Below are 11,731 nucleotides of genomic sequence, written 5' to 3'. Positions count from 1 at the left end.
TATATATATATATATATATATATATATATATATATATATATATATATATATATACATATATATATATATATATATATATATATATATATATGTATATACTTACAGCATTTTCTAAAAATTATGTCCAGTTTTAGTCCTTTTTTTTCTCAGAATTTCATTTGGGAATAACCCTGATCTCATTTTCATCTTTTATGGTGAAACCTTTGTGAAAATGGTTTCATGTTTGCCAATTGTAATCTGATGTCGATCTGCAACAGTTTAAGGTCGGCAATTTATTGTCCACTTTAGTTTTCTTAATTCTGAAAATTTCTTAATTTCTTAATTAACTACCAACTTGAGTATTCCAGAATGTAAGTGTGCCAATTTCTTAAGCCAAGCTTGCTCTCACTGAGTCAACTGTGACAGAAGACTTTAATACACAAGCTATCTCGCCAACAGTCTGAATTAAACAATAATAAAAGAAAAGCATACAAACAATTTTAAAAAGCAGAGGATACTTATAGAATAACCCATTAGGACATTGCAGATTTGAAAAAATAACTACTTACTTTAGAAAGAATTTGCGATTTCTATCAACTCTGTCAACTAAACATTTATTTACCCAAGTCTTTTTTTGAGTAATTTTAGCATCCAATTTCTGATAACTATGTTCTAGAGCATTTAATTAGATCATATTATAAAATGTAAAAAACAAACAAAATTAATTAATAATATTAAATTTACTAATTGAAAAGTAATGTTTTCTTTACTTACTTTACATTGTATATATTTGGAAACTTGCAATTGCTAAAAAGAAAACATCGATATTTAGAAATAATACTATTACTAATCTAAAAAAAATTAGCAATAACAATATTAAAATAGCAATAAGATTATAAACAATAACAATAATGATATGAGTAATCGTAAAAAAATGCTATAATTATGTTTATATTACATATAATCATACCAAAAGCAATAATAATAATAACCTACAATGAGCCCAATATTTTACAAACAGTCTCTCCAAAAAAAGGCATAAAGACGAGTTTTAATATACTTTAGTGATTTAAATTGAATATATAAAAAAGATTATTCCATGAATAAAATATGGTAAATTATTCCATGATTTTATGCATTAGTTTGTGATTTATGGTCGCACTAACTGAACAATGATTTAGGATACATAATTTATTTACTAAAAGATTGAAGATAATAATAAGAACTTTTTAAAGAAGTAAAAAAAATTACAGATTGAGAGAGGTATGGTAACTTGCGTATGACTCCAGGCAAATAGACAATTTAATTTTTTAATAATTTTGGATAGAAAGTAAAGGATATTATTATTCTTTACGATATTCTTGGTATAATATTTTAACTTGTCTTGTTTTTAGATAAGATATTCTTAAAAATCAATTGGTTGATATGTAGTTTATAGGGTATTTCACTGAAACTATATATATATATATATATATATATATATATATATATATATATATATATATATATATATATATATATATATATATATATATATATATATATATATATATATATATATATATATATGTATATATATATATATATATATATATATATATATATATATATATATATATATATATATATATATAAAAATACAAACAAGGTACAAACAACAAGGCATACTACAAACAAGGAGGCGAATCCATTCATAATGAGTATAATAAATTATTTACCATATATCGATTCTTTCTCCAAAAAAAGGGTTTAAAAAGTATTCCTAAATCAAAAAAATAACAATAGCCATCAAAACCTAACTGTATAAACAGAAAGCTCTTTTGATCTTTATTACATTTTTATACACCTAATTTTAAATACATTTTTACAGCAAAATTAAATTTAAGCAACAACTAAAAAATAGTCAAGTTTAAAAAAAATAATTATAATGAAAAAAAAACTTTTAAATTGTGCAGTTAAAAATTCTCAAAGTTTATTTCAAAAAAATAAAAAAATCACTCAATATTACAACAACAACAACATCCAAAAGCAATATATTTACTAGAAATATAGATGTTTTACATGGTTATGCATGAGCATGTAACATGCTTATGCATAAGCATGTAACATGCATAAGCATGTAACATGCTTATGTAAAACATTTTGTATCATGCTTATGTAAAACATGCTTATGTATAACATGCCATGTTATTAAATTAAAAAAAAAACATATGTACAGTCCACATTTTGGATTGTTCACTGTCTTTAGCCTCAATTTTATTTATTTACTAATAAAAAAACGACATTTATTTATTGAGTCAGATCAATAATATGGTTGCAACATAAATTTTTACAAAAATAAACTTAAAAAAACAGTTGCCATATAAAAAAAGATTGTGTAGCTAAGAATCGCAGCCATTTTAAAATCTCTGATGTTTCTTAAAACTTCTGACATATGCGCACCATAACGCATCAACCGTGCCTAATTAAAGGTTTTTGAGATTTTTGGGCCCTAATAGGTTGGGGGGTAGACCTTTTAGCCACACACTGTCCTACAAAAATTCCTTGATACGTCGCTTGGCAGTATATTCATTTTTGCTTTATTCATTTTTGCTTTATTCATTTATTATAAAAAAGTGCACAGCTTTGGAGCTCTTCAAACTAATCGTACTTATGCATGTTTGCACTTATACTTGCACTTAACACTTATATTATTTTGCAACTACTTCGCCCTTACAAAAGATTCACATTTATACTAGATTAGATTTATGCAGATTCACAGATATGATTAAATTCTATAGAATTCTTGTATTATATGACTCCTTCTGCTTGGTATTTTAGTCTTAATGGCGATCAAATGGATTAAACTATTTGATTACATAAAATCATGAACGCAGAGTCTATCAGATAGTGGAGGAGGGGGAATGGGAGGGGAATTTTAGTGGTTTTAATTTCACTGAATTTAGGGGTCCCATTCAAAATTTAATGAATTTTTTAAGTATGCCTGTAAAAAGGAAGTGCCTTTGATATATATATAAATATATATATATATATATATATATATATATATATATATATATATATATATATATATATATATATATATATATATATATATATATATAGTATATATATATATATATATATTATATATATATATATATATATATATATATATATATATATATATATATATATAGGGCCGGCGCGAGTAGCTGTCACGTGGAGGGGGGTCCATTACAGCTTTTGCTGACTGAAAAAAATAATAATAATGTCCTTGTTTTTTAGAATTTGCCGATTGCTTTATCGACACTTGCCGATTGACTGTCTAAATTTACCGACTAACTTGTCTGAAAGGTCTGCATTTGCCGACTGACTTGTCAAAAATGGTTAAATTCGCCGACTAAATGAACGAATAAATCATTGGTAGAGGGGTGTCACACCCCCTTTCCCCCCCCCTTACCCCCATTGTGCAGGACTTATTATTATTCCTAATTTTATAATACCATTATAATATTATAAAACTAGGAATAATTTTTTTTATTGAAATATCCTTAAATAAGAATGAAGTTCTTAAATAAGAATGAAGTTCCTAAAATAAGAATCAAGTTCTTAAAACAAGAATCAAGTTCTTAAAATAAGAACAAAAGTTCTTAAAATAAGAACAAAAGTTCTTGACCTAGAATCTTGGATTTTGCTGTGTACCTGTGAATTTGTCAGAAAAATTTTGACATTTTTATAATGGATACTCATCATGGTATTGAATAATAAATTTGCTTATAATTTTAAAATTAACCTGTTTTAAAATAAATTTTACCGGTCGATTTGCAGGTAAATTTTGATTATGAACTTATTACAAAACAATAATATACATTGCAACGCACTGAAACAGTTCTTTTTCAACTTGATACATCTATGTCATCTATGGATTTACGTGAGAAAGCTCGGATGGCTCGTGGTTTGAAGGCTGTGGATATGGGTATGAGTAAAAGGAAAGCAGCTATTACATTTGGCTTCAAAAGATCAACTTTCATCAACAGAAGTAACGGCAACCATACTAAAAAAAACAAAGGCAAACGCAAATTTAAGGTAATGTGTTGAAAAGGTTCAAAGGGTCTAACAAACTTTGCAGTAGCAACGAAAAAGCTTCAGTCACAGTACTTGTTTGCTGTGATGCTTTTGGGACATTCTTGCCTGTTCATGTTTTTTTCCAAGGCCAAAGATATTTATGATGAGTTTGGGTAATTATTTAAGAAGCATTTAAAACAGATGTGCGAAGAATCTGGAAAACTCCGCATTTTAAAAACTTCTACTTAACTATTTAAATTTTTAGATTGATGTCCAAATAGCTTCCAACTCAGGACGGGCCAAACGGTTGAATGGAAGGACCTGCTTTTGCTGCGTGGTTTGAAAAGACATTTGTCTCACATTGTCGCAAGTTTGAAGGATCCAAAGTTCTTTTTCTAGATAGCCATGCCATACATGTAAGTCTGGAATTATTTCACTTAGCAAAAGAGGAGTGTGTTATCATTTTTTAGCAACCGGCTCATACATCTCACGTGCTACAGCCACTTAATATGGCGTATTCAGGACGGTGAAAAGTAAATGGTGCGAAATCCTATACAAACTTTTCACTTAAAACGGTTTCAAATATCTCACAAAACCTAGCTACCCTGGGTTGCTCAAACATCTGATTGACCAAAGCTTCTTTAGGGAAAATGTGCGCTTCGGCATCAAATCAACAGATATTTTTCCTTTGTGTTGGGAAAAAATAACTAATGAAAAATTAGCTGTTGTATCAATTTTTGCGCAAAGCACTCAAGCCTTACCAACACTGTCTATACCAGTTACCACAATTCCAGAAATTTCTTATTTTTTTCCATTTACAACTTCTTCGAGCTCATTAAAACAAAGACCTCCTTTAACATGCTGCACAACTGTTTGTGAGCATTTAAAGACATCAATTTTAGATGCTATACATGTTGGCCTGTCCAAAGGCTCTGTCAGAGTCAAAGCTAAAATATATGAATCTAATAATAACACGCGTCTCATGAAAAGTTACATTGTGACTTCTGAAGAAGCATTGATAGAACTTACAAACAAGCGAATAAAAAGCAAAAAAAAAAAAAACCTTTATGTATCAACACTGCAAATCTGATTGTTCTTTGAATTCAAAAAAAATGTCAAGCTTGTGACATTTTGTTTTTGAAGATAAAATAACAACTCAACAACAATTATTGATGTGTTTCAAATTCTGTGACAATTCGTTGTGTGGATCTTGCTGTTCTACTTTGATCGACGACATATGCGAGAATTGCCAATAAACATCTCGTACGTTTTTTTCGTTTTTTAATTGTACTCGTTGATTTTGTTGACATAATGGATAATCATTTTCCTAAATGGATATCTATTTTCCTGTTTTTAAACGTCCTTTTTTAAAAAAGCACCGGCTGGAAATTTGAATTGAAGAAAAGTCATTAAAAAATTTTTTTTTGTTGTAAAGTCTTAAGGCATCGTTCCCATATCAAACCGTTTGATAACTCGTTGCAGTTTTTATGTAAACATTTGGCATGAAAAGTAAAATACTTATACGATTTTAGAGTTTTTTTATTGCAACTGTATGTAGAAACTATGATAATTTGTTTTCAAAATTTTCTAAAAATGTTTTATTTTTTTATTTGCTAAGCATATTATAATTAAGCATAATATAACTGACCTAAAAGTTACTGAAAACTGTAAAATTATGTATAAAGTTACATGATTGAATACTTAGAGTATTTTACAACTTTTTATTTATTTAACGATGTTATTGTTTTAAGAAAGGCAAAAAAAAAAGTAACATTTTGCTAATTTTGCTATTTAAAAATATAGTTAGCAATAAAAATAAAGAAATAATGATTTCGAGGTTATAAAAACCGCCGCTATGTATAAATAAGTGCTTTTAAGTTGAGTATCATTCGTCACTTGAGTATTACTCGCCACAACCTTGCTAGAGCACTTTTGACTTTATAAATCAATAAATTAAAAAAGTATGCTATACTTTAAAATGGTTTAAATGTATACCGTATTTTTCAACCAATACTGCCATGTGGGCGATTTCATGTGGCCAAAAAAGCAATATTGGCGAGAATGGCAGCGGAAAACTTCCTTAAACGCTTCTTTGATGCTCTGTAACTAGTTCTTGGATTTTTTTTGGAACTTAAAAAGCAAAGAAAATATCTAATTGACAATAAAAACGTTGTGAGAACAGTAAGTAAAAATATTTAGAAGGTTGGTGATGTTTGTTTTCTTCTACTCCTTGTTTTTTTTTTAAACATAACATTTAACTTATAAATTTAATGTACACATATATATAAATTTAATAAACTTAATATAACTAAGAGTATTTAAAAAATAATGTAAACTGTTAAACTGGATATTTATTTTGCTCGATTGTGAATGCCCTGTCCAATTTACAATCATCCATTAATAAGACTTTAAGTTGGAAAGATTAATATTTAATAACTAACAATAATAAAAATAGTAATAATAATGATAACAATAATAATAATTTTTAATGGTAATTAGGGAATCCAATAACGGTATAGCGAGATTTTTGATTTTTTGATTTCTTTAATTTTAAATACTAGTGCTTAAAACTTTAAATAACAGTATTTCAAAATTTTATTTTATTATTTTATATTTAATCGTAGTTTATTAAATCTTAGTTTTTAAACCTTGTTTGTATCATTCATTCAGGAGCAATTTTAGGATTAAAAGCAGGAAAGGGGAGGGGACGAATCCGTGTGACAAATGTGCTGACTGGCTTCTGAAAAAAATAAAAGGTTATCAAAACTAAAAATCTGCCGACTGAAACGTGTCAAATGCCTACAAGTCGACTATATTCCTGAAAAACCAAAAATAATTTGAAAATCACCTTTTTTCTGTAGTGTCACACACTCCTTAAAACCGCCTAAAAAAAATTAAATAAACCAACATTTTATAATATTTGTGTAAATATTAAAACGCTTTCATATGCAAAACACGTCAAATCGTTGCGTTATATATGAATAGTCAAGAAAAACAAAAAAATTAACATTTGTAAAGTCATATTGCAAAACCTATATATTTAAAAGTAAATATTTCTTTGATATTTTCATGAATGTTTACCAAGCACAACTTTGGTATGTTTAATGAGTAAATATTTTTGATTTAAATTAGAGTTTATATTTTAACATTTAAACTCATTTATTTTAAATATCAAAATTTAAATCAATCAGATATTTTAAAGTTTGAGGTAATAATCTAATGTAGTCCTAGGAGAGTGGGAAAATGAGATTTATTTTTATTTAAAAAAATGGAGATAAAAATTGTTCAGTTCTTCTTTCTCAAAGACGAAATTGAACATAACGCAAAATGCAAGAACTTATAAATTAAAAAAGTTATAAAAACAGCAGATGGCTTGACAAGTGGTCACACATTTATAAATCGAACGTGATGTAATATTATAAAAATAGACATGCTACTAGACTTGTCGACAAATCTAGTTCAAATTCTAAAACGACCTCCTCCGAAATTTACTAAGTATTCCAAAAACGCAATAAAAGACTCGCTGGCTGCACTTATCTAATTTTGTCTTCGACTGGCTGATTCTCCTTCTTTAAGTTCATCAAGAAGAATGTCTTAATATCAAAAAGTTCCAAATTATAAAAAAATACTTCACAGGTAGTTGGGAATTGTTATAATTAAGAATTTACATTAATTACAATAAATTAAAAAAATTAGTTGTAAGAAAGAATTCTTTTTTATTTTATTTTTTAATTTTGCCGTAGAAAGTTACAATTTATAAAATAACATAAATAATAAAACAAATGGCTGTAGCAAGAAGAAGACATCAGTTTGTCTTATCACCGAGCCTCATTAGGGCTTCATTACAGGTCGCTTTTTATAACAAAATATATAAAATCATGATAAACTCTTGTGATAAAATATATATAAAATTATCCTATTTCTGAAGAATTTTATATATATTTTATTTTTATTTTAATTTTATATATATATATTTTTTTTTATTCTGTACACAATAAAATAAGTAGCTGAATAAGACATAATTTTGGGGTCAGCGGTTGTATCGCTAACCCAACCATGTGCCTTTAAAAGTAAGGATTATTTAAGATAAAGGTGTTCGAGGAAAATATCTCATAACAAATTAATGACCTTCGTTTAAAATTTGCCATACAAGAGTTGATTTCGAAAGAGCAATTTTTTTTGGTGTAGTTTAAAACAGGTGCAGAATGACAAAACTTGACATGTTCTTTTTTCATGAAATTAGATATAAGAGTTCTACCATCAATAAATTTGATTTTCAAGTTCTTTTTGGTTTACTTTTAATGTTTTTAAAATATCATTACTTTAATCTCTTTATTTTTGCATTTCATTATTTTTTTTTAAATATCATTTTAAAAAACGGCAATCCGGTATTATATTTCTACAATACCAAAATACCAGTATTGATTTTCCGTCCTAAAATATTGCTATCGTAGGCTAGCTTTTTTTAATTGAGACAAATACATTTTAGTTAAGAAATCAGAAGGATAAATGATGCAAAGATTTAGGGCCGAAAAAAAAAGGGACAGTTGAAAATTAAAAGATAAAATTGTAAAATAGAAAAAGATTGTCGGATAAACTTAGCTTGACTTACACACACGAGTCTTTCACTATAAAACACTTTAAAAACTAATATGTAAATAATTCGTTAAGAGTAATATGTTTGAATTTGTAAACGCTAAGAATCATTTGTAAGAGTTTGTAAAAAACATCCAAATAAGTTAATCACATTTACCTTTTTTTTTTAATTATTTTTTCATATTTACATACATTCCTTACTTCTTATTCATTAACGCAAAATAATAAAGAATTTGCAAACATTTAGATTGATGCGAAAGAGCTCATAATTACAATAACTAATTAGTATTAGCTTTTTTAGAAATTAGACTTTGCGTTTACACATTTTATGTATTTCTTCATTTATGTGTTAATCTTTTTCTTTTCTTTAAATAAACTTTTATTTGAATGTTATTAGCTATAGGTTTCTAACGTTCATCTATTTTAACATATTTAAACATACAAATCATAAACTCAAATACCGGCAAAAAAGATTATCTCAGTGGTGCATTCTCTTTATTTAAGAAAGGTTAATATTAACAAAGCAAATCTTAACAAACAATACCACGTTTCAATTGGTGACCTGTCTACGCAACTATTGCCATAACATGCCTAAGAAAATTGTATGCTTTTTTTTGTGTGAGCATCCATATAAAAAAAAAATTTCTACTATTATCTCTTAAAAAAATTTTTATAAACTGAATTCAATGCAGAGCTTACTAGATTACGTAGCTCTGCATAAGTTTGTCTCTTTAAGGCTGCATAATTTTGCTTCTTTAACGACATAAGTTTGTCTCTTTAAGGCTGCTAGATTAACCAGTTGATAATTTTTTTGGTTGTTATGGTGCAGCTTAATCAACCACTAGATTACATTAGACTTAATAGTATAAAAAACTATTTTTAGCGATAAAACATTTGATATGGTAATTGTAGATTAAGTTTAATTTTTTTAAATTTTATTGTAGATTCAGGCACTAAAAACATTAATAATGAATATATCCTGAAAATTTGAAGTTAAAATAATGTTTTTTTATTGAGATATCATGGTTTTCCTACAGCTACTCATAAAAAAAAACAAAAATTGAGAAAAATCAATTTTAAAATTATAAATTATGTGAACTACTCAAATAAACCATGTATTTGAGAAGAACATTATTGATATTTTAAAATTATTTTGGAAAAAATATTTTTACTATTGAATTCTACAAGGTTCAATTGTCTAAATAACTTTTTTTTTTTAATTTTCATTTTTTTTTTATTTTACACCAAAATAATGGCTGGATACCACCTTAATAAAATCTTCCGTGGCGTAGCTCAGTTAATTGTAATTGACGCTATATGTGCAAATATTTGGCTATCATTTCGGATTACTTAAAACATTCCCCAAGGACTTCCATAACTTGTTTTTATTTTGATATTCTATTTTTAACGACTTAAAAATATTTTTTATTAAAGATGGGGATTATAGATTAGTCTTTTGGAGTTCCACTCCCCAAACACTATTTTTTTTTAATTATTATAATTTATTTTTTGTTCTTTATTTTAAGTTTATTTTTTATCTTTAAACAGTAAATTAAAAAACAAATGAGTATATCAATAAAAAAAAACTAAGGAATACAGAAACTCCAAGAAACCTCTAAGTTTTGAAACTATATATATATGAATATGTATACATATATATACATATATATATATATATATATATATATATATATATATATATATATATATATATATATATATATATATATATATATTCATATATAATGTAAAATTAAAAAACGCGAAAGAAAAACAAATTCTTCTTTACTTCTATTTTTCGTTTATACTTTTGCGTAGTTAGAAAAAACTTTGGCTATTTCACACAATACAAACATTATAAATATATATATACATATATATATATATATATATATATATATATATATATATATATATATATATATATATATATATATATATATATATAACATATATATAATATATATATATATATAAGTACATATAGATATATTTATATATATATATATATATATGTATATATATATATATAATATATATATATATATATATATATATATATATATATATATATATATAATATATATATATAATATATATATGTAATATATATATATACATATAGATATATTTATATGTATATATATATTTATATATATATGTATGTATATATGTATGCATATATATATATATATATATATATATATATATATATATATATATATATATATATATATATATATATATATATATATATATACATACATATAATTTCAACTTGATTTTTGCGATCAAGAATGTTTTTGTGTGCTTTCAACAGATAATGACATCATGGTTTACTATAGTAGGGCATCTTAAATGTACTAATCATTAAAAAAGCATGTGCATGTGCAATATAGAAAAATTTCTGCAAATAAAACACGTAAACACGAGTAAACATAAACAAATATCGTATTAATATAAATCCATCATCTTGACAGCATTCTTGCAGACATAATTCAAATGATTTTTTGTTTCATTGAAATTAGCAATGAAAAATAATTTTTAACAAATCTTAAATTCTTTTTTAAATTTTCGAGCTATTTTATGTAACATTATGGTTGTTTGGAATACAATGGAAAGTTCAATTAGGGGGTTAGTTGATTACTTTATATACATTATTATAAGCATTTGCATTTAACTTGAATACACTAATAGCTTTTTAAGTGACACAAGTTTAATTAGATGATAAGTCGTAAATTCATTTTTTAATATCTTTAAGAATTTTAAAAGTTATCTGCATCTATTTTTTACAAAATTTTTATGTCAACCATTGGTTTTAAGCAACCCAACATTACTTAATTGATTGATACCAAGCATTATTTATTTGACTAAATTATCGGGTAACACAAAAATCATTTATCTCTTGTTTTTAATCGATTGCAATCTGAGATTTCATTTTATTAGCTTTTTCCAGCGTTTAGCAGTGAGAGAAAAAATATTACATGCCTGAGCAAATTATCTTAGATCGATAAGTGTCTATTTAAAACAGGTATACCAACTATGAGCTTAAAAACTAAACCGATTTTTATCAAACAATATTTAAAAGTTTTTTTAATGCAGAACATCT

The 11,731-nt window shown here is 25.6% G+C and overlaps 1 protein-coding gene across 2 annotated transcripts in view; it reads left to right on the top strand.

Moving 5' to 3' along the window:
- Nucleotides 1-11,097: 11,097 nt before the first annotated feature.
- The window catches only part of LOC101235318 (cellular tumor antigen p53), a 32,836-nt gene continuing 32,202 nt past the window's right edge, over nucleotides 11,098-11,731 (top strand). The window contains exon 1 of one of the 2 annotated variants that reach the window (XM_065801704.1): nucleotides 11,098-11,256. In XM_065801704.1, coding sequence (XP_065657776.1) covers nucleotides 11,219-11,256 — 38 coding nt within the window. In that variant the 5' untranslated portion in view covers nucleotides 11,098-11,218. The remainder of the gene's footprint in view (nucleotides 11,257-11,731) is intronic. The other variant, XM_065801703.1, reaches the window with a different exon arrangement.

The sequence above is a fragment of the Hydra vulgaris genome, chromosome 07, assembly GCF_038396675.1.
Source record: "Hydra vulgaris chromosome 07, alternate assembly HydraT2T_AEP".
Lineage (NCBI taxonomy): Eukaryota > Metazoa > Cnidaria > Hydrozoa > Anthoathecata > Hydridae > Hydra > Hydra vulgaris.
Note: the sequence above shows the minus strand (reverse complement) of the source record. Positions and strands in the feature narration are given on the sequence as shown.